Source organism: Telmatherina bonti (assembly GCF_933228915.1).
Source record: "Telmatherina bonti genome assembly, chromosome: 8".
NCBI classification, from domain to species: Eukaryota; Metazoa; Chordata; class Actinopteri; order Atheriniformes; family Telmatherinidae; genus Telmatherina; species Telmatherina bonti.
In genome coordinates this window covers 32,978,822-33,000,253 of record NC_136626.1, presented here as the reverse complement: position 1 = coordinate 33,000,253, position 21,432 = coordinate 32,978,822, and the positions used below count along the sequence as shown (strand labels likewise).

At 45.4% G+C, this 21,432-nt stretch overlaps 1 protein-coding gene across 3 annotated transcripts in view; it reads right to left on the bottom strand.

Annotated features, from left to right (window-relative positions):
* Window positions 1–21,432, bottom strand: part of herc2 (HECT and RLD domain containing E3 ubiquitin protein ligase 2) — a 74,944-nt gene that overhangs the window by 16,875 nt on the left and 36,637 nt on the right. For all 3 annotated transcript variants that reach the window (XM_079245542.1, XM_079245543.1, XM_079245544.1), the window contains exons 44-76: window positions 21,247–21,393; window positions 20,909–21,051; window positions 20,559–20,826; window positions 20,336–20,478; window positions 20,136–20,234; window positions 18,706–18,874; window positions 18,490–18,615; window positions 18,306–18,414; window positions 18,093–18,232; window positions 17,812–18,002; window positions 17,598–17,703; window positions 17,239–17,330; window positions 16,986–17,161; window positions 16,530–16,641; window positions 15,973–16,054; window positions 15,644–15,878; window positions 14,112–14,289; window positions 13,871–13,952; window positions 13,487–13,658; window positions 13,262–13,406; window positions 12,593–12,818; window positions 9,716–9,887; window positions 9,359–9,545; window positions 8,919–9,062; window positions 8,633–8,824; window positions 6,807–6,960; window positions 6,621–6,728; window positions 6,397–6,528; window positions 6,146–6,304; window positions 724–842; window positions 369–494; window positions 94–249; window positions 1–17 (exon numbers count right to left, since the gene is read on the bottom strand). The exon at window positions 1–17 is cut by the window's left edge and continues 298 nt beyond it. In XM_079245542.1, coding sequence (XP_079101668.1) covers window positions 1–17; window positions 94–249; window positions 369–494; window positions 724–842; window positions 6,146–6,304; window positions 6,397–6,528; window positions 6,621–6,728; window positions 6,807–6,960; window positions 8,633–8,824; window positions 8,919–9,062; window positions 9,359–9,545; window positions 9,716–9,887; window positions 12,593–12,818; window positions 13,262–13,406; window positions 13,487–13,658; window positions 13,871–13,952; window positions 14,112–14,289; window positions 15,644–15,878; window positions 15,973–16,054; window positions 16,530–16,641; window positions 16,986–17,161; window positions 17,239–17,330; window positions 17,598–17,703; window positions 17,812–18,002; window positions 18,093–18,232; window positions 18,306–18,414; window positions 18,490–18,615; window positions 18,706–18,874; window positions 20,136–20,234; window positions 20,336–20,478; window positions 20,559–20,826; window positions 20,909–21,051; window positions 21,247–21,393 — 4,807 coding nt within the window. The remainder of the gene's footprint in view (window positions 18–93; window positions 250–368; window positions 495–723; window positions 843–6,145; window positions 6,305–6,396; window positions 6,529–6,620; window positions 6,729–6,806; window positions 6,961–8,632; window positions 8,825–8,918; window positions 9,063–9,358; window positions 9,546–9,715; window positions 9,888–12,592; window positions 12,819–13,261; window positions 13,407–13,486; window positions 13,659–13,870; window positions 13,953–14,111; window positions 14,290–15,643; window positions 15,879–15,972; window positions 16,055–16,529; window positions 16,642–16,985; window positions 17,162–17,238; window positions 17,331–17,597; window positions 17,704–17,811; window positions 18,003–18,092; window positions 18,233–18,305; window positions 18,415–18,489; window positions 18,616–18,705; window positions 18,875–20,135; window positions 20,235–20,335; window positions 20,479–20,558; window positions 20,827–20,908; window positions 21,052–21,246; window positions 21,394–21,432) is intronic.

Genomic DNA, 21,432 nt, shown 5'->3' with positions numbered 1-21,432 from the left:
TGAATCTTCTTTGTGACCTTTGACAGGAAGACGAGACATCACAAACGGATTTGGGGGGAAAGAGAGGAAGGAAAAGTCGGTGGCAATACGCACCTCGTCCAGGAAGGCTCGGGGCAGAGATGTTCTCTTATCCAGAGCTACAGCCACTCTGGAGGCAGTGCAATAGCGACGGAACCAGGCCCACTTGTGGGTCTCAGCACAGCAGGGTAAAGTGTCAAGCTCAAGGTCACAAGCAAGAGCAACCAAGACCTGGACCCAAGTATCAAAGTTACCCTCTGAGATTACATCGTTAATGGATTAAAAATTTATCAAACAAAAAAAAAACTTGTAGAACGTGAGATTACAATCAACAACAAATGCAAACATACTTTGAAAAATGGACTATGAAGCAACTGCTTCCCTCCTCTGACGATGGGGTCCTCGTACTCGTACTGCCTCTGCAGCGCCTCGGGGAGCCCTTTCACCAGGGCGGCCAGAGCGCTGCCCGTGAAACTCTGAAAAAACACAGTTAATCACATCCCGTTCAGGAAAACTGGAGCTCCACAAAGCTCCTTCTTTAGTCCATTTCTGCTATTTTTCGGTAACAGACAGGTTTATAGAGAACTGAAGTAGTAGATGGAAATAAAGCTAATAAGTCACAGAAATGTCAGTAACAAAGATGCAGAGTTTGTAACATCTTGCTAAGCTTATTGACTTTGTGTGATAGTATCACGCAACACTTACAATCGAGCGAGCTTCGCCTTCACTGTCCCCCAGCAGCCGGTTAATGTTGATGGACTGACCGTACTCTGTGGTCAGGAGCTTTCGTAGCCTCTGCAGAGCCCACATCCTGTGTCCAGCAGCTGGAAATGACACATTAAAGAGCAGAAATATTTCAGACGATCTGATTCAGAATCATCTGTAGAAAAGTTTAGAAAAGTTTTGGTTATTTCTGCTTTTTCATGGACGATGTTTTAACCCTCTGGGGACCAAGGGTATTTTAGAGAAATAAACCTGACTTTATTTTTGGTTTAAATGCTAACAAACACCACCTTTCAATGCCCCATAATGTCCTATACCTTGTTTTTTTTTTGTTTTGTTTTGTTTTTTTTTTAAATTGAAATATCAAACTGCTATGTAAATGAGGCTGCATTGCTAGAAATAAAGAGTATTATAATTTCGAAGCATGACTAAAGGTACTGAAGCACCGCAGCTTTCCGAAATCACTGTCAGCTGCACACACTGTATCTGTTGCCAAGTTATACATCTGTTACGACGCCGTCGTGTCGTTTATGTTGAAATAAACTACTTGAGTAATGCAAATGTTTGAGCAATTATGCATGGTATGCGTGCATAAAAGCTGTTATTTTCATAATTTATTGGCCTTGTAAATACAGAAGGCAGCTATCCGACTGCTAATGACATCGATACATAGTGATTGACACCGTTTGGAGACGTTTCCTGAGGCATCATCAGCTCTGATTGGACAAACACGTGTCATGCGCCAAAGACAAAGGCTCTGATTGGAACACCTATTTTGACACAACACTGTATCACTTATGAATGGGCTACAGTGATGCCGGAACTACCGTCTGAAAGCCTGGAGTCTCCCGATTAAGAGGGGGGGAAAAAGTAAGCTTCTATCTTTTATGGTTCGACAGCTATGCTCGATTAAACACAACATGGTCCCTGGCATCACTGATAATGCCGGCGTCCCCAGAGTGTTAAAGGAAATCCTCTGTTTGTCGATGTTGATATTTATGTGTTATCCTTTGTGTATTATGACTTCTGCTAAAAATCTCACACAGTCTTCTAAATTTTAGATTTGTTAATATGTAAGCTGTGGTGACAGCCTGCCATCTTGAAAATACAGCCACTGGTGGAGCAGCAACATGAAATAAAAATGCATTGCGCAACCGTGCAGGAGCCATTTTCACATCACAAACAAAGCAGAAAAACATTAAAAGGCAGAGTGAGAACATCACTCCTGTACTGGCTCCCAGTGACTTTTAGAATCAATTGAAGGTTTTATTTATCGGTTTTAAATGTTTGCATTATATGGCCCCGTCTTGTTTAACGGAGATTCATCAACGCTCCATCAAGAGCCTGAAGGTCTGCAGATCAACTCCTGCTGGCAGTGCCTAAAACCAGGCTCCAAATTAGAGAAGGTGGAGGTTTTTCTGTGGCAACTACCAGACTGTAGAACAACCATCTGCTCTGTTAGATCCTCGCACTCCTTGGAGCAGTTTAAGTCTGAATGAAAGCACAAGACCCCTATGATGTATACAAACTCGGGCAGAAATGTTCCCTTGCCCGGACGCAGGTTACCGGGACCCCCCTCTGGAGCCAGGCCTGGAGCTGGGGTACGTGAGCGAGCGTCTGGTGGCCGGGCCTTTACCCATGGGGCCCGGTCGGGCTCAGCCCGAAAGGGTTACATGGGCCCCACCATCTGCGGGAGGAGCCGTAAGGGTCGGGTGCAATGTGAGCTGGGCGGCAGCAAGGGGCGGGGACCCTGGCGGTCCGATCCCCGGCTGCAGAAGCTGGCTCTAGGGACGTGGAACGTCACCTCTCTGGTGGGGAAGGAGCCTGAGCTTGTGCGCGAGGTTGAGCGGTTCCGGCTAGATATAGTTGGACTCACCTCGATGCATGGCTTGGGCTCTGGAACCAGTACCCTCGAAAGGGGCTGGACTTTCTTCCATTCTGGAGTTGCTCATGGTGAGAGGCGCCGAGCAGGTGTGGGCATTCTCATCAAGTGAGGCGGGGGACAATGGGCTGTGTTCCGTGCCTCTATTGCTGAGGCGGCCAGCCGGAGCTGTGGCTGTAAGGTCGTTGGTGCCTGTCGTGGCGGTAATCCCAGGACTCGTTGGTGGACCCCAGCAGTGAGGGATGCCGTCAAGCTGAAGAAGGAGTCCTATCGGGCCTTTTTGGCCTGTGGGACTCTGGAGGCAGCTGATGGGTACCGACAGGCTAAGCGGCATGCGGCTTCGGCTGTTGCCGAGGCAAAAACTCGGGCATGGGAGGAGTTCGGCGAGGCCATGGAGAAAGATTTCCGGACGGCTTCGAGGAGATTCTGGTCCACCATCCGGTGGTTCAAGAGGGGGAAGCAGTGCTCCATCAATACTGTGTACAGTGGAGGTGGGGAGCTGCTGACCTCAACTCGGGACGTAGTGGGTCGGTGGAGGTAATACTTCGAAGACCTCCTCAATCCTACCAACACGTCTTCCGATGAGGAGGCAGAGCTGGGGGACTCAGGGGTGGACTCTCTTATCTCTCGGGCTGAAGTCGCTGAGGTGGTCAAAAAGCTCCTTGGCGGCAAGGCCCCGGGAGTGGATGAGATCCACCCGGAGTTCCTTAAGGCTCTGGATGCTGTGGGGCTGTCCTGGCTGACACGCCTCTGCAGCATCGCGTGGACATCGGGGGCAGTACCGCTGGATTGGCAGACTGGGGTGGTGGTCCCCCTTTTTAAGAAGGGGGACCGGAGGGTGTGTTCCAATTACAGGGGAATCACATTCCTCAGCCTCCCTGGTAAGGTCTATTCAGGGGTCCTGGAGAGGAGGGTCCGCCGGATAGTCGAATCCCGGTTTAAGGAGGAGCAGTGTGGTTTTCGTCCTGGTCGCGGAACAGTGGACCAGCTCCATACCCTCTTTGGGGTCCTGGAGGGGGCATGGGAGTTTGCCCAACCAGTCTACATGTGCTTTGTGGACCTGGAGTAGGCGTTCGACCGTGTCCCCCGGGGACTCCTGTGGGGGGTACTCTGGGAGTATGGGGTACCGGACCCCCTTTTACGAGCTGTCCGGTCCCTGTACGACAGGTGTCAGAGCTTGGTCCGCATTGCCGGTAGTAAGTCGGATTCGTTTCCGGTGAGGGTTGGACTCCGCCAAGGCTGCCCTTTATCACCGATTCTGTTCATAACTTATATGGACAGAATTTGTAGGCGCAGGCGAGGTGTTGAGGGGATCCGATTTGGTGGCCTCAGGATTGGGTCCCTGCTTTTTGCAGATGACATGGTCCTGTTGGCTTCATCTGGTCGTGATCTCCAGCTCTCGCTTGAGCAATTCGCGGCCGAGTGTGAAGCGGCTGGGATGAGAATCAGCACCTCCAAATCTGAGACCATGGTCCTCAGCTAGAATAGGGTGGATTGCCCTCTCCGGGTCGGGAGTCAGGTCCTGCCTCAAGTGGAGGAGTTTAAATATCCCGGGGTCTTGTTCACGAGTGAGGGAAGGATGGAGCGTGAGATCGACAGACAGATCGGTGCGGCGTCTGCAGTAATGCGGACTCAGCGCCGGTCTGTCGTGGTGAAAAAGGAGCTGAGCCAGAAGGCGAAGCTCTTAATTTACCAGTCGATCTACGTTCCTACCCACACCTATGGTCATGAGCTGTGGGTCGTGACCATAAGAACGAGATCTCGTATACAGGCGGCTGAAATGGGTTTCCTCCGCAGGGTGGCCGGGCTCACCCTTAGAGATAGGGTGAGGAGCTCGGTCATCCGGGAGGGGCTCAGAGTAGAGCCGCTGCTCCTCCGCATGGAGAGGAACCAGTTGAGGTGGCTCGGGCATCTGGTCAGGATGCCTCCTGGACGCCTTCCTGGTGAGGTGTTCCAGGCACCTGCCTCTGGGAGGAGAGCCCGGGGAAGACCCAGGACACGCTGGAGGGATTATATCTCTCGGCTGGCCTGGGAACGCCTCGGGATCCCCCCCGCAGAGTTGGCAAATGTGGCTGGGGAGAGGGAAGTCTGGGCTTCCCTGCTTAGGCTGCTGCCCCCGCGACCCGACCACGGATAAGTGGCAGAAGATGAAGATGAAAGCCTATTACTTCTCCCAAGCATTTAAAACTTGGCTAAACAGGATTTCTCGACTATTTTACAACGTTTTTCTGATTGTTTTATAGTATTTTATAACCAAAGATAGTTTTGTTTTTATTATTATGCATACTTTTAAATTTGATTTTATTTTGACTTTAACTGTGTGAAGCACTTTGTTCAACGATGGTTGTGTTAAATGTGCTACACAAATAAAGTTTGAATTAAATTGATTTTATATGTCAATTTAAAGGGTTAAAAAAAAAAAAAAAAAAGAGGCAGAGTGACTGGAGCATAAAATAAAACAGGATCAACATGGAGCCTGCCTTTCCCAGGTGGAAGGAGAAAGCTTAAAGCTGGGGTGGGTAATGTTGGGGACCTAGCAGGATGTGAAAGTGGTGCCCTGTAGCAGGAGGAGGCAAATAAACCGAGCCGGTTTGGGAAATCCTTCCTGCATTTTCTCAGCCACGTTTGCCTTGTGAGTCTCTTCTTCACTACTTTAAATTTTCATCCTAACACGCTGTTTATATGCAGGGTGTGGCTATCAGGTATGCGCTGCAGGAGGGGGAGGAGGGGAGCCGAGAGAAGAAGCTTATGAAATATTAGAAATTAACAACTTCAGTTCAGTCTTAACATTTGGATCGGTCAGAGTTTTTACAGATTTACAGTAAACTGAGGGGTCTAACTATATTTCTTATGGTTCATGATTACAGAATGTATAGACTACTATCAGGACGAAGAACCACTTCACCCAGAGTAAAACAAATGTTTCTGAGAAACATTACCTACTATAGCTTTAAGGTGCTTCAAAAGTAAGTCAGCTATACGGCTGATATTTATCTAAAGCCAACAGTTTTCATTGGGTTTTGTTAGACATTGGTACAGGCAACATAGATCCTGCTAAAACACACCGGCATCATTGCGAAACAAATGTATGATTACGTACTTCGGTAGCTTTCAAAGTCACTGTAAACATCAGCTTTTCTTTGGGACAGTAAATGCAGCTTAAGGAGCCTTTCCCTTTCAATCTGCTCATTTAAACTACAAACATTTCCACCAGGAGTACAACCAGACTTTACTGTATGTGTTATATGTGAACCTACTGGACAGAAGAGGATGGAATCATGTCTTCATGCCATGAATGTGCTCTGCTAATGCAATAAACCTGGTGATTCCAGTCAGAACAGTGAATTAACATGCTAGAGTGGCTGAGCAGGACAAATACACAGCATGGTCCGAGCTTTTAGATACACGGCAGCTACCGTCGTTGCAACAGGTGTACAATAGAGAGGGGTAGAATCCATTTTTCATTTGAAAGCGCGACACATTTTCAGCTTTAGATGTGACGTGTAGGTTACGAGGCCATACCTAGTGCGCTAAGCTGGGCACACGCAGCGAGAGACGCAGCCAGACGGGGCACGATGCTCCTGTTGGACGCAAAGTTGAGCCTGAAATCCAAAAGGCATGTGACCAAGTCCATGGAGGGGCAGGACAAGATGCAGCGATCAGACAGCAAGTCTTTTGGACCTGAAGACAAAAAAAAAAAAAAACCACGTTGAACAACAACATTTAGAGTCTGTCCAGTTCCAGTGAAGCGTCTTAAACTTCACATCACTCACCAGCTGCAGGCATGATGGGGTAGACCGTGAAGCGCCAGCCCCAACCATTCACTGAACCATCACTTGTAAACTTCCATTTGAGCTCATCTCCTGGGATCCTCAGTTCACTGGACCAGTCGGACCACTCCCGGCCTGAACGGACATCATGCATTCACAAGAGTTTTTAATATACTGACAGAAATGGCGTTTTAGGACAACGAGCTTTTGCATCTGCTTCTCATCACCTGATCTGACGGAGACAATCCTGTTGGCTCCGTCCATGATCGTTAGCGGATCATGCCGCCTCTCAGTGGAACACTGTCGATCAAACTCTATCCTGAGACCTTCAGCACCTACAGGACAACGTAGACGTTTATACAAGAGATCTTTTGTGTCTGAGTATTGCCTTAAAGTGAGCGCTCTGTGTTCACCTGGGATCTTCACGGTGCCACTGGTCGAGGTGTCATCAGTGTATGGATGACTGCTCTCTACAACAACTGGCTGGGAGGACAGCCGGCCGCTCTGCGAGTCGGTGGCAACGTCCTCCAGTTCAGTGACACACAGCTCCAGCAGCATGTCGGCAACCTGCAGAAGCACAGAGATGATGAATGAGAACTAAAGCTTGTTCCATCCACGAGAAGCAAGAACTGAATTCTTGTTCTCGAGGCTGCAAGAACAAGAAAAAAACATCTTGTTCGTCAGGTCCATCCATCCTCCACGAGAAGCATGAGTCTGCAGCGGGGAGGGATCACTGCGGGGGGGGGGGGGGGGGGGGTCTGCTTTATGTGCAATGAACCCGGTTGTTACCTCCACCAGGTTGTGTTTTTCCTGGCGTCTTTTTGCTCAAGATAACTTATAAGGTTACGGAGGGATTTTTATAAAAATTTCCAGAGTTGTTGGAAAATTGAAAATGAAGAACTGATTAAATTCTGGTGGTTATCCGGATCACCGTTTGAATTCAGGAATCACACGATACTTCTCGGAGCCCCGCAAGAAAAAAGTTCTGCCAGCCCGATGTGTCGAGAACTGTCTTCAAACGCGTCCGCGAGAACAAAATTACGTCATTTTCTTCTCGGGGCCTCGAGAACAAGAAAAAAGTTCTCGCTTCTCATGGAGTACGTAACAAGCTTAACTCGGGACTACACACACACACACATCCCCAGCCTCTTTTTTAGCTCCACCTATCTAGCGCTAGGTTGGGCTTAAGTCTTGGATTCAACAAGATGTTGGAAACATTCCTCAGACAATTTGGTCCATGAGGAATGTACACGACTAATCTGTCAGTCGAAATGGCACAAAGCAACGACTGCTATCATTAAAAGTCAACTTGTGTTAGATTGGGGCAAGAAGAGAGTTATGTTTCACTACACCGAGACGTGGAACGAACAAAGCTGCTTTCGCTGGAGTTTGCGCTTATAGTGGAGGCAACAGATGGGAACCGATGTTGGCAACAGCAAAGGAAGCACTAAACCAAGTCAGATGCACATTATATGAGATAAAGCTAGTTTACCACAGTCTGCTAGCATGACCAGGACTCACTAAACTGCCACTGAAATGTGCTTCGGGAGCAAAGAGGCCCGACAGAAAGAGAATGGAAAATGACTGGTTTTGTTGTAGCTGAATTCTTTATTTCTATTCAAAAAGATGATTTATCAGTTTATTTTGTAAAGATATGCAACCTTATAAAGGATTTTTCTTTATAAAAGTCACACATTGTGTATGCAATGCATTTGCTTTGTTATTTGTATAATTTAAGGTAACTCTGCCTGTGAGTGTACATTATTAGGCATACAAGCTTTGCTTCTGCCTATTTTGTTTTTGTTTTAATTGATTGTTTTTTTGGGAAATGGACTGATTGTGACTGATGCAAACAAAACAAAATAAACTAACTTAACACAGCTCATCTGGCAGAGCAGCCTTTGCTGCATGTCACACCACCTCCCTGACCACCTTTCCTGTCTATCTATTGTACAGACATCCAGAAACCACAAAATATCAATTCTAAAGATTCTGAATTCTTAAAACAAATAAAAGGAAATACTCAAAGCAACAACATGCTACATTCAAAGTCACTTAAATTTCCTTTTTTCCTCATTCTGATGCTCAGATTAAATGTCAGCAAGTCGTCTTCACCATGTCTACATGACGAGATGTGTTGAGTTGCTGCCATCTGATTGGCTGGTTACATGTTTGTGTTGACCAGCTGCTGAGCAGGTGCTTCTGGAGTGTGTTTGTGTATCGAGGATTACAGCGCTACCTGTGGATAAGCTGTGCCCATGCCAGAGAGCACAGCTGACAACACCTCCTTCCCTTTTTCCCCGGAGCGACAGGACACTGCCAGCTTTAGCAGGTCTACCATTATTCGAGTATCATCGGGCACGAGCAGACTGGTGAACTCATCCAGATACTGAGGCTCTGGACCGACCACTTTACTCTGGCTCTCACAGTCCTGTGAAATACATCAAACAAAAGGCTGCTAAGTGATGGCGGCGGAACAACAGCTCATCATCAGACACACACGCTCCATTCATCATCAGACTCACTTCTTTTGTCTTCGTCATAGTCTCAGCTATGATGCTGGCGGCTCCAGGGTCGTCTGTAACGGGGATGAAAGGACGCGAGGAAGCTCCACAGGCAGAGGGAGTCACAGCTGATGAGGGGGTGATGGCATCTTCTGACGAGGGGACCTGTTCACAAGTAAAACACATTACTCACGACCCACACGATCAAACCAACGCGCCACATGACGAGTTTCAGAACTTTAACCATCATTTTAAAACAAAGACTTGTATTAACATCATTAAGGCGTATTTCTGTTTCATTTAGTTGGCACAGACTAAGTTAGCAATTCCCAGCTGGTCAAACCCTGATGGAAATGTATTTACTTCATTTTCTGCAAGGGAACAATTAAAAAAAACAAGCAGCAGGAGTCGACAAGAAACGAAAAACGGAGGGCAGCGTGCTTGCATGCAGGGTTCCTGACCTCCCCCTTCTTGTCTTGCCAGGGATTAGGGCTGATCACTTCTTCAGTTTCAGGGGGGACAGGAGGACACTCTTCATCGCTGACACAGGATGAAGATGAGGAGTCCAAAGGAGGAACAGGTGAGGTGGATGGACACTCTGCAGGCAGAATCATGCTGGCGGGCATCAAAGCCCCAACCACTGCGTCTCTGTGGCAACGAGAAACATTTCGTTTTAACAATAACACGGATGAATAAGGACTAAGAGAGAAAGTGATCAGATTTAGAGGCCTTTCATTATTATTAACCCTCCCAGTTAAAGCACTTGTACTGAAAGCAAACAGAGTAAATTGATGATTCAAACCGTGCAGACAGCATACCTGGCATACATGATCTGGAGGGCTGACAGTACATGAGACAGACCCTGCTGCTTGGCCAGGTTGCCGTCCAGACTGAGGAGAATTTTGGCCAGAGAAGGTCGATTTGGCTTCACACTGCTCTGCCCGCTCATCTTGTTGCTGGCTGACGATGAGTCACTGTCTGATTGGACACCTGCAGAGTGCATCACCAGAACGACGAGAGACACAAACAGTGATGTGAATCATCAAAATAGTTCCAGCTTATAGTTTTGGGCCAGGAGCTTGTACCCCCTGTTGGGAAGGAAAGTAAGTTTTTGTTCCAGTGGTTCCTTGGTTCAACCCGTTCAGTATCCACCACACAAAACAGGTGCTTATGAAATTACCAGGGAAGAACTTGTAGCCATAAAAACATGAGTTGAAGTTAGAAAAACGGAATATTTCTGACTGGAAGTAGTTTACACTATATTCCAGCAGCAATGTGGCTTTGTTTGAACCTCAATTAGTCCTTTTTTACCCACTGGAAGGATTTCAGGAGCAGAATAAATCCCCTGCCTGACTTTTAGTTATTTTAAATGTCTTAATGGTCTCTGGCCTTCTTATTTATCTGACATCCTTTTAGGATATGAGCCCTCGCGGACCCTGGGGCCCTCTGGTACCGGCCTTTTACATGTTCCTAAAGTAAGAACCAAAACTTACGGTGAGGCCTCTTTTCATCACTTTGGTCCCCGTCTGTGGAACAGCTGCCGGAGAACCTCAGGGCTGCAGAGACTATTACTGTTTTTAAGAAGAGGCTCAAGACCCACCTTTTGGGTTCAACTTTTAGATGATCTTATCTGGTTTTAAGTCTATGTAAGGATTATTTACTGTTGTTGTTCTTATTGTTGTTAGATTTTACCTGTTTATTTCTATCTGATTTGATTGTTTTATTTCTTAAATATTTTATTCTTGTGCTCATGTATGTGCTAAATACTCATGTATTTACTTATCTATTTTGTGCTCTTAGAGGTCTTAGTCTTGTTTGATCTTAAGCTCTGCAACTCCAGCGTTTCCCTCATGGGCATCCGCCACGCTGAGGGCCTTGCCTGTTCAATTTGCAGGGTCGTTGCCATGGGGATGGCCTCTAACAGGTTGGCCCCTGTACTACAGCCAATTGGCTGCAGTGCAGGGGCCAACCCTGAGTCGTGGCCGTTCCAGTGGTGACACACCCGATGGTTATGGGTGGGCTGGCCCCTGGTGTGAAAGGATCCCCAGTATATCGTTTCCTCACAGTCTGCCAAGCCAGATGTTTTCTCTTATGTTTATTCTTTTACTATTATTATTATTGTCGGTTAAAGAGACAGAAGACTATTTTAGAAGCTTTATCAGGCAACATGAGATTGGGGTGTGTACATATGTGTGTGTGAATGATGATGTGTCTAAATGTTTTACTTGTTGTTCTAATACATGTAAAGCACCTTGAACTGCTTCTTGTATGAAAGGTGCTATACAAATAAACTTTGATTTGATTTGATTTAGGAGTCTTTTCCAATCAAGAAAATACAAATAATGACTTTCTGTTGCATTTAATAAACACCCAAAACTCCTGCTAGTCATTTGTGATGTCCACCATTAACTTTGTAATGTCACTTTCTCACCTAGGAGTTCACTAGACCTGGTACGACTTAGGACTCGGTTCAGTTGGGACGGGGTCCGGGTTTGTTTCGTCAGGCACTTATCTAAATAAATCAAAGCTTTTAATGCATTCCCCTCCCCGACTGAGGCGGCGCTGCACCAAGAATTACTGAAGGAGAGACTAACAAGGAACAACAAGGTTACTGCAGGACAACATCAGTTTGCAGCATCTGGTTGACTTGAAGCTGACGCAGACCTACACCTTTAGGCAGACCATAGTTTGCTAAAAACCCGTATAGATTCCGTTTACGCCTCAGGTTTGGTAACTTCTCTGTGTTCATGTCACGCCACATTGACTGTCAAGAATCTGACTGCTTGATTTCAGGCTTCATGTTGTCGTTATATGAGAAATCATTCTGTAAACCAGGGGTGTCCAGCCTTGGCCCTTGAGGGCCACATTCCTGCAGGTTTTCCATGCATCACTACTCATACACACTTGCCTCAAATCAGTCATTGTGCAGAACTTCATAAGCTGCTGGATCCATTCAGTATCAGCCAGGTGTGTTGGAGCAGGGCTACATAAAAACCCTGCAGGACAGCGGCCCTGGAGGAACGACTTTGTTGTAAACGGACCAGATTTTATATGACGTTTCCATGTTCAACTTCCTGTTAATATCAGTTCGTTTGTTGGATAACAGCTTTGTAGTTTCAGCAGACCTCCTGCTCCAGTTTCTCTGCAGGAAATCCAGTTAAAAACAAACTTTTTTTTCAATAGTTGTGGCAAATTTTGGAACTCTTATAAGAACATTAATGCATCCAACAAGGGGAAACTAGTGGCTGGACCAGAGGTGTCCAGCTCCAGTCATCAAGGAACACAAGTCTGCAGGTTTTCCTTGTATCCCTGCTCCAACACGCCTGACTCAAATTAAACACTTCAGAACTTCATTGGCTGTTGGATCCCTTTAATATAAGTCAGGTGTGTTGGAGCAGGGATACATCGAAAACCCGCAGGACAGCAGCCCTTGAGGACAGACTGTGGACAGCGGTGAGTTAAAGCTGTAGATTAAAATGAATCTAATAAGTGAACAGCTCCCCCTTGAGGAGAAACCTCATCTTTCTTTAAATGATGCTGACTTGTTCTCCTTCATGCCGTCTCTATCCACAGGTCCACACAACACACTTCCAGCCTTCCACACACCGACTGGTTGGAACCACAAAGCAAGGAAGACATGCCAGAGAAGGAACCGAGGCGGTCGGTTAGCTGGAAACCTGTAAGGAGAGGATTACCGAGGTACGATGCTCCAAGGGAGTCCCTGGCGGTCTGGAAGAGGACCGGCTCATGAACTGAAGGCGTTGTCACATCCACGGTGGTCCAGGCCACGCTGTGGGACGAGCCGCATGCAACACGTGTGATCTTCTGACCCTCTAGACCTTGAACCAGGGTAGGTTTCCTGTTAACTGTGGTGGTCCCATTTCCCTGCTGTCCATGATCATTGTCACCCCATGCATACACCTGTGGAAGATCAACAAAACAAAGCCTCTGATCGTGAGCATGCGCTTCATAAACAAATCACCTCGTTGCATTTCTTAAGATTCACACAGCTCAACTGTACTTCAGGACTGAGGTTTCAGAGTACCCCTCACTACAAAGGGGGGCTGTAGCTCAGGAGGAACAGCAGTCGTCTTTCAACTCCAAAGTTGAAAGACGAAGTTGAACTCCAGGCTTCCCCTAACTATGTGCCAAAGTGTCCCTGAGAAAGACACTGAACCCTAAGTTACCTCCTGATGTGCCTATCGGGGTATATATGTACATCGCTTTGGATAAAAGCGTCTGCTAAATGACTAGAACAGAAAAGAAGCAATCTATTAACATCATTTTAGTTCCAGTATCAGAGAAGCTGGAATTAGCTGGACTGCCAAAAGCCTGGTTCTGGTTTTGTGAAGGTGGGAGCGAACCTGTCCCGTGTCTGTGACTGCCAGACAGTGTAGCGCCCCAACAGCAACATGGACGATCTTTTTCCCTCTCAGTCCCTCAACCATCTGCGGCTTTCGCACGTGGACATCAGTGCCATGGCCCAATCGGAAATAGTCGCCTTTACCCCTGTTTGGAAACTCAAGATTAGAGGTGACTGGAAAGCCTGAAGGCTGATCACCTAAAAATGCAACTTTTATCAATCTTACCAGGTCCACACCACTCCAGACTTCGTCAGAGCCAGAGAAAACTGTGCTCCACACTCAATTTGGCAGACGCCCTGCCCGTTGAGCCGCTCTATGTTCTGGGGAATGTTGCAGCCCTCGCTGCCTCCGCGGCCGAGCTTCCCAAAATCTCCATCACCCCAGGAGAACACCAAACCTGAGGGGGAAAAAAAATGTTGCTAAAACTGTAGGTCAGAACAAAAACACGTCTCCGTGAAATCATTTTAAAGGCTGATTTATTGGCTTGTGTGTCGTTTTAGTCATAATAAAAACTAAAAGCACTCGTCCTTAATTAAAACACGGATCTCGTTTGATTATTTTGGTCAAAGTCGTCAGGATGACAGGAAGTGTGCGAACAAAGATGCCTACCTTCATCGGTGAGGGCCAGAGTCTGAGCATCCCTGCTGCCACAAGCCACCTGGACCACACGGTGTCCCAGAAGCACTTTTACCTAAACAGCAGACCAATCAGAGACAATCCAGTTGTAGATGATCCTCGCATGCTCACACACACCGCAGGAAAACAGGATTCATGCAAACTGAGTGCTAAAAGCAGCAGAATTAACTACCAGAGTGGAATTATTTGTCTCGTTAGAGCAGCTAAACGTTACCAGTTTGGGCCTCAGCTGAGTGGTGTTGTCCCCGTGTCCGAGGCGGCCGTATTCACCCAGCCCCCAGCTGTACAGCTCCCCGCTGGAAGTGATGGCAGCGCTGTGGGAGCTGCCACAGGCGATGTCACGGATACGTTTGGTCTTCAACGCCTCGATCAGCCGGGGTTTATCACAGTTCCTGAAGAAAAGATCATCTGTTTATTCTACGAAGACGCTGAATCAGAAACTTACTGAAAGCTTCAGGATAAAGATCAGTCAAATTTAAAATGTAAATATGTCCATTTTACGGAGGTAGACCTTGGAGTTGGAAAGGAGTTTCCATTATTTCAGAAGTAATAGAAGTTGTGAACAGCCTGTAATGTATGAACATTTTCTGATGATAAAGATACATACATTCACCATTTCTACAATTTACTGTCTGATTCTAACACAAGTAACACAATTCCTATAAAGAGAAGGCGGGACAGTGAAACAACACACATGTTCTGAGGCACATTTGGTGACCAGTTCCAGTATTTGGAGAGAGTATAAATGGAAAGTTACTTGTAGATTTTTCAGAACTCCAGAAATTACTTCAAAATACGGGACTGAAAACCCTGACACCTGCTGGCCAAACTGTGACACGTATATCGGTACCCATACTCATATTTTGGTCATGTCCCATGTTTCAGGGTGGGAAAATCGAATCAAAAAATAAAAAAAACGGGATTTTTGTTTTTGCTTTACAATTTTGAAATAGATTTTTTTGTTTAAAAAAAAAAAAAAAAAAAATCTTTTTTTTTCCCCAAACAAATAAAAATAATCCACTATGAAAATTTTGTCATTTTTATTGTTTTTATTGATCTTTTTACTTGTCTTCTTGGGCATTATAGCAGCAGAATGATGGTCTGGCTACTTTGTTGTTTTTTTCCTGATTGAAATCAAGAAAAATGATGAGCAAAAAAACTAAGTTTTATACATTTATCTTGTTTTTAATTTACAAAAATCAGCAATATTAAAGAATTGTGAGAATCGCAATTTAAATTGAATCGGCACCAAAGGAATCGGGGAAAAAAGCGTATCATCACAGCCCTAACGGTCTTCCAACACACTTTGGACAAGGAACCCCGCTTGGCAATCTTGAGCCTAATCCCTGATGGCTTCTACGGAAAGGACAAAAAAAAAACCTTTTGAGGATATTATTGACTATTAAGTGGTTGAAACTGGAGCCACCCACTTATTCCATGTGGATTGAGAAAGTCAGAAATATATGTGATGGAAGGCATTAAGAATACAAAGGGAGTTGTTTTATAAAAGGTGGAGTCCTGCAAAAGCCGTTGTGTCAAAAATAAGTCTGATATGCTTTAATTTTTTTTTTTTAAATTTTCTTTTTTTCCCACTATTTGTATTGTGTTTTTTTTTTCCAAGTTTGTCTCACTTTGCAAACATTTAACTGCAGGCATGTAGATGTTGCATATTTGTATTTATTGAGCACTGCAAAATTTAATTAAAAGTTAAAATAAAAAAAATAAATAAATAAAAAAGATACGTACATTCTACTGAAGTGCCCCAGTTTGCCATCGTCTCCCTCGCCCCAGGAGAAGACCTTTCCGTCCACAGTCAGGGCCATGGCGTGGCGCCCGCCGGAGTGCACAGCCACCTTCTTCACCACATAGTTGCTGAGCGCTGTGATCTGACGGGGGATTGGGATGGTCCCGCTGGAGAGGCCCAGACCTAACCTGCCGTTGGTGGCTTCTCCACACGCATAAATCTTCCCCTCCACAGTTACTGCAAACAAAACCACAACAAAGATTCTCCAGCTACGGACTGAATGTATTAATACGGGATGTTGTTCACATATAGAAGCGTCTGCCTAACTCACCTGCAAAGAGGCTTTTAGAGCCACCCGCTACTTGCACCACATTGAGAGCAGACAGCGTTTCGGAGAAGGAAGGAACCTTAATCTGTGAAGAGAAGATCCAAAAATTGCTTTAAAACTTCTGATTTTTTATTATTAACTCAGCTTAGCATTTCCTCATGAGTGACTGACTGCACACTGAGAAAATACACACTTTTTTCTTTTTTTTTTTAAATAGATAAGCAGAAAATAAATAAACTTTATAGTTAAATTCCAGCTTGAACAAATAAAACACCTAAATGTTCATTACATGGTAATATTTCATCATTAAATACAGTTCTTTGCAAAAATTCACTCATTATTATTGTGTTTAAATATCCTGACAGTGAATAATTTTGCTCCCAACATTCAATATAAACCTTAAAATAACCATCTTAAAACATATTTATCAATGCATTTAATAGAGTTTGGGAATGATTTTTTTCTGTTGTCCATCAGTTTTCAGGCATCAGAGAACATATTTGGGATAAATGCATCCAAACCTGCTCATCTACAATCAGTGTTACATTAACAAACCGCACCTTGGAGCCTTTGAGTCCTCCCAGCTGGTCTTTGTCATTCAGCCCCCAGACAAACACTTTGGTCCTGATGGTGGCGGCGGACTCCAGTCCTGATGACTTCTTCCGAGCAAGGCTGAAATGTAAACAATAATCATAAAGTTGCAAAGTAAGACCAAAAATGTGTTTTTTTTAACGTGTTAACTGTGTGAAAATCAAACAGCATTCAGGTGGATGCATCTTAACAACGTCGTTCATAAACGTACAAACAGATCAAACACTCTGCAGTAAGCAGGAAGTTTTCTTTCCTCACTGGTAAATATACCAGAGAAAAATCTGCTTCGATGTGAGAACCATGTCCTACGTCCTCCAGTTCACAGATTCGCTTATTAAACTGTTAAAACCCAGACTGGAATACCAGCATGCTGAAAGAACTGCGCTCCTCTTCTGTTCCGGGACAAAGTGCTGAATGTGTCTCACCTTCCAGCTGCAGTTTTTTCATCTTCCTCTTCTTCGTTGTCAGATGCCAGGAAAGGGACAGTGGCCAGGTCTTCGTCCTCTGCTCGGATGCGGCCTACAATGCCGAGCCCGTGAATCTTGCAGTCTATGCCGGAGCTGCGGCACTGCTTGATTGCAATCTCAATGTACCTGTGAAACTGAGGCAGAAGACGAGGTTAAAGTTCACCTCACCCATCAGAGGAATGACTGCAGCTTAACGGTAAGGCTCACCAACCTCAGTGCAATCACTAAGGAGGAGGACGGTGGTGTCAGTGGGATTTATGTTGATTGTCTTAAACTCTATCAAGTTGTTCAAAGAGTTTCCACCTGTTAAAACAACACAATTAAAAAGCTTGTGCTTACAATCCCAGAGAGATGAGAAGAAAGGTCAATTCATCATCAAAAGTATATCTTCAAAAATAAAAACTGTAACAGCATAAATATAAAAATATAAAATATATAAATAAATAAACATAATATAAATATATAAATAAAATAAATAAATATAAATGAATACAAAACAAATAAATAAATAAAAATAAATATGTAAATATAACAGCATATTTCCAAAAAGAAAAACTGCATTTAACTCACCAGACACCACCACGAGGGAGGGCATGTAGCTGCTGTCGGCTGGGTCAACAGTCATCTTCAACCTGTGCACGAGAACGTCTGGGAAAAGCTCCAGACGAATCCAGTGCTGCGGAGGAAACGGCAGCAAGCCGTCCGGGTTAGCACGTCACCCAACCTTAAGACTGAACTAATGGATATGACTGAGTCCATCTGAGTCCCTAAGTCCATCTCCCACCTTTCCCTGCGAGCCGGAGGACTGCCAGCACTGGTCGCTGCAGTCGATGAGGCGAGACGCCTGGTTGACGGATGAGGACACGTTGAGGCTCTTCACAGCACGCGACCAATCGTCGATCAGCATCCCGCGTTGGCTGTTATGATGCTTCTTCAACTGCTTCCCCGATCGGCCGCAAAACGCCGGAGACTGACCTGGAGGAGGAGAAGCAGTGCAGCCGGTTTACATACCAACTCGCATAAAACTCCAGAGAAGCCGTGCTGTGAGGGGAGTGTATGACGCACCGGGCTCGTTGATTCTGCCAAAGGAATGTCTGGTGTTGTGTTTACGGGTCTTGAAACAGTTTTCGCAGAAGTCAAAGTCGTCGCAGTTCTTGCATTTGAACCTCGGGCCGTTAATGGGGAACATCTGGCAGCCGTCACACCTGCAGGCAGCACGGAGGTTTTAGCTGAAGCCAACGAGACACGAGGCTGACTGGAGAATCTGCACGCTTTTACCTCACTCCAGGATGAACGCTGGGTACCAGTTCCATCTCTGACAACAAACCAGTCCAGTGGGACTGCTGAGGAAAGTCTACGATCACGTCCTTTCCGTTGGCGCTGAAAGCTAAAAGCAGAACATCAGTTCAGTAGACGGAAGACTTCGGATGCTGCAGGAGGTCATTTAGAAACCCAGGTTTACCTTTCACCACTCCGACGCTCCTGTGAGTGACGGAGCCCCATTTATATTTTGGTGTCGTTACCGTCGGCTTCACTCGCACTTTGTCACCGATCTTTATATGAGAAGGAGAACTCTGCGGTGGGAATCCTGGAGGAAGGAGAGGAAATGTAAACTTTCTCAGGCTTTTTCTCTTCTTCTCATTTCCAGCTTCTGATCAGAGAAATCCCAAACGCCTACCGAGTAGCTCGATGTGGATGTAGCGAACCCAGTACGTTCCTCCTTTCTGCTGCCAGTCACACTGCACGTTTAGGTCATGAAGTCCGTCTCTGTCCAGCTTAATCACTTTCCCAACATCTCCATCATACACTTCCTCATATGTTCTGCAGCATTTCACCATCATCCCCACCTGTAGGGAAGCCATTCCAGCTAAATTCAATCCTTATTTCTGACTCAGTTGTCTCATATACAAAGTAAAAGACAAAAAAAACAACAAAATGACTACAGAGAAAAACAGCATAAATTACATCTAAAATCCATTCAAGCACTTTCCCCAGTGCCTCCAGTATCTGCACAAACAGCTGACTGGAACTCGTCCACCAGTGGGATTTAAATGAAATGCAACGTGCAGCTAAATAAATGTAGTTTTAGTGCAGCTGCACCACAAGTCGGCAGTGTACACAGATGTGCAGAAAGCTTTGAACAAATAATGTCTCTGAACATCGTCGTCACCAAAGTTAATTCTCGATGATGTGACCAAGATATTTTACTTCACCCGAATTTAACTGATTTTCTCCCACAGTAGAAGAGGGGTGTGCGGTCTTCTTATCCTCTTTCAGCTGCATCATCATAACAGACTTTTTAATGTTAAATTTTATAGAATGTTCCTAATTCTTAAACTTCTTTTTGAAGCTCAATGTGTTCAAGAAAAGCATAAAAAGAACAATATTAAAGACTTATGAAGCGTTAGAGGCATAATGTCAATTACCTTGAATAATTACGATGGTGTTACATTTTGAATATCTGTAAATGCTTTCAAAACTATTAAAAGAAAGGAATGTAATGTATTTAATGCTAATTTTGGAACAACTGGATGTTGTATGTGAATATTGTTAAATGGATGATCGTGAAATTAAGGGGCAGATATCATAAGATTGCTTTTCTTTCTGCTCCTTTTCATTCAAGCCATATTTAATTGGCAGTCTTATTTTGTATTTATTTTTATCTTGTTTTGAATGAAATGAATAAAAATGAAATGAAATGAAAAATTCCATAAGAAATTGCTGAACATAATCAGAATGAAATGAGGAGTTGCTGCAGAATATGGAGACATGAACAAGTCAACACAAAGACATTTCTCTGACCACACAGCTAGTTTTACAGTTTATGGCCATTTACAAGTAAAATAATGTCACCTTGTTTCACCCCAGTAGTTTCCAAAAAGGGTTCACAGGTTGCATGTAAGAAAACACACATAGTGGAGTTCTGCCCTCTGTACTTACAGCTTCTTTCTGTGCCATGTTTACTGTTCATCAGCGGTGTGCATGTTCCTTTTGTCCATCTAAATGAATGATTCCTAGCAGCTTAGATAATACAGATAATACAGCAATGACCCAAACCACTCCCTTCCTCCGTGACATCTTTCTACATCTAGAGGCTGCCGCTCTCACCTGAATGTTCTCTCTCACATAAACAGCATAATCATCGTTGCTTTGGAAATCTGATCTCTTCTTGAACGTCTGGCTTTCAGTGACCACCGCGCCTGGAGGCTAATGGAACAGACAGAAACGGCGTAGATAAAACTTATTAACAAACAGGATTAGAACGGACGAGGATGATTCAGGCTGAGTAAACAGTAAAAGGAACGCACCACAGAGAACGTCGGCTCTGCTTCCTCCAGTTCCTCCAGCACCTCCTCATCGGAGTACTCGTCAGAGACGGTGTCGGCGTCCGATAGCTCGGCGACGTGAACATCTGGATGGTCGAGCAGCCAACTCACCAGAGCCTCGACACCTGCCGTATGACACGACCACACACATGCAGTAACAAACATTTTAAACAAGCTCAGCGCATGTTTCTGGACTAAAACGTACCCGGGACTCCAGAGGCGCTGCCTGTGGTGCCCGATAATGACTTCAAGGCAAACTCAATGTTTTTCCGTGGGAACCCCATTTCCATAAGCTGGAGGACGATGGGTAACGGAGGCAAAGGAGAGGTCTTCTGCTTCTTCTGTTTGGGTGGTTTGACGTGCTGTATGGTGACAGGCGTAGTGGCCTCGCTGGAGCTGCTCTCCTCAAACAGCGGAGAGGATGGGTGGGCAGATTCCACGGCCAGATACTGACATACCGCCAGAGCTGCCGCCTGCACGGAGAAACAGCTCTCAGATTAAAGCAAAGACACTGATGTGACAACAGCTTTCCTATATAAAGGTCCACTTGTGTACCTCCATCTCCTGCCTGTCAAAAATAGCTTTGATTGGGGAGGGCTGAGTGGCAGCAGAGAGCAGCTGCTGCAGGAGGATCAACGGAGGCAGCGGACCTTCTGGAGACAAGTCTCCCACATCAGGAGATGACGCCACTGGATCCTCTGCAGAGAAAAGACGGAAATGTTTTCATCTAACTTTGCTTTTACTGAAGAATGATCATCTAAACTCTGATGAGCAACACGCCGCGTCCAGAGTGTGCAATGCATAAAAGCTGATGGATAAGATGCAGCTAAATCAGTCCGTCTCTGCAGCTGCTACTTTATTTTCACTGTAAATCAGAGACTCTGGCAGCTTACCGCCGGGGTTGGGTCCGATGTCCACGACTGCAGGTTGGGAGAGGATCTGCCGGAGTTTGTCCTGATGGGAAAGCAGCGCTCGCCCTGCCTTCAGAATATAAAGCCTCAGCTGCTGGCATCGCAGCAAATGAATGTCCACCTGGTCAGCTGGAAACAGCACATGTTTGGTTAGATCCACGGGACAGC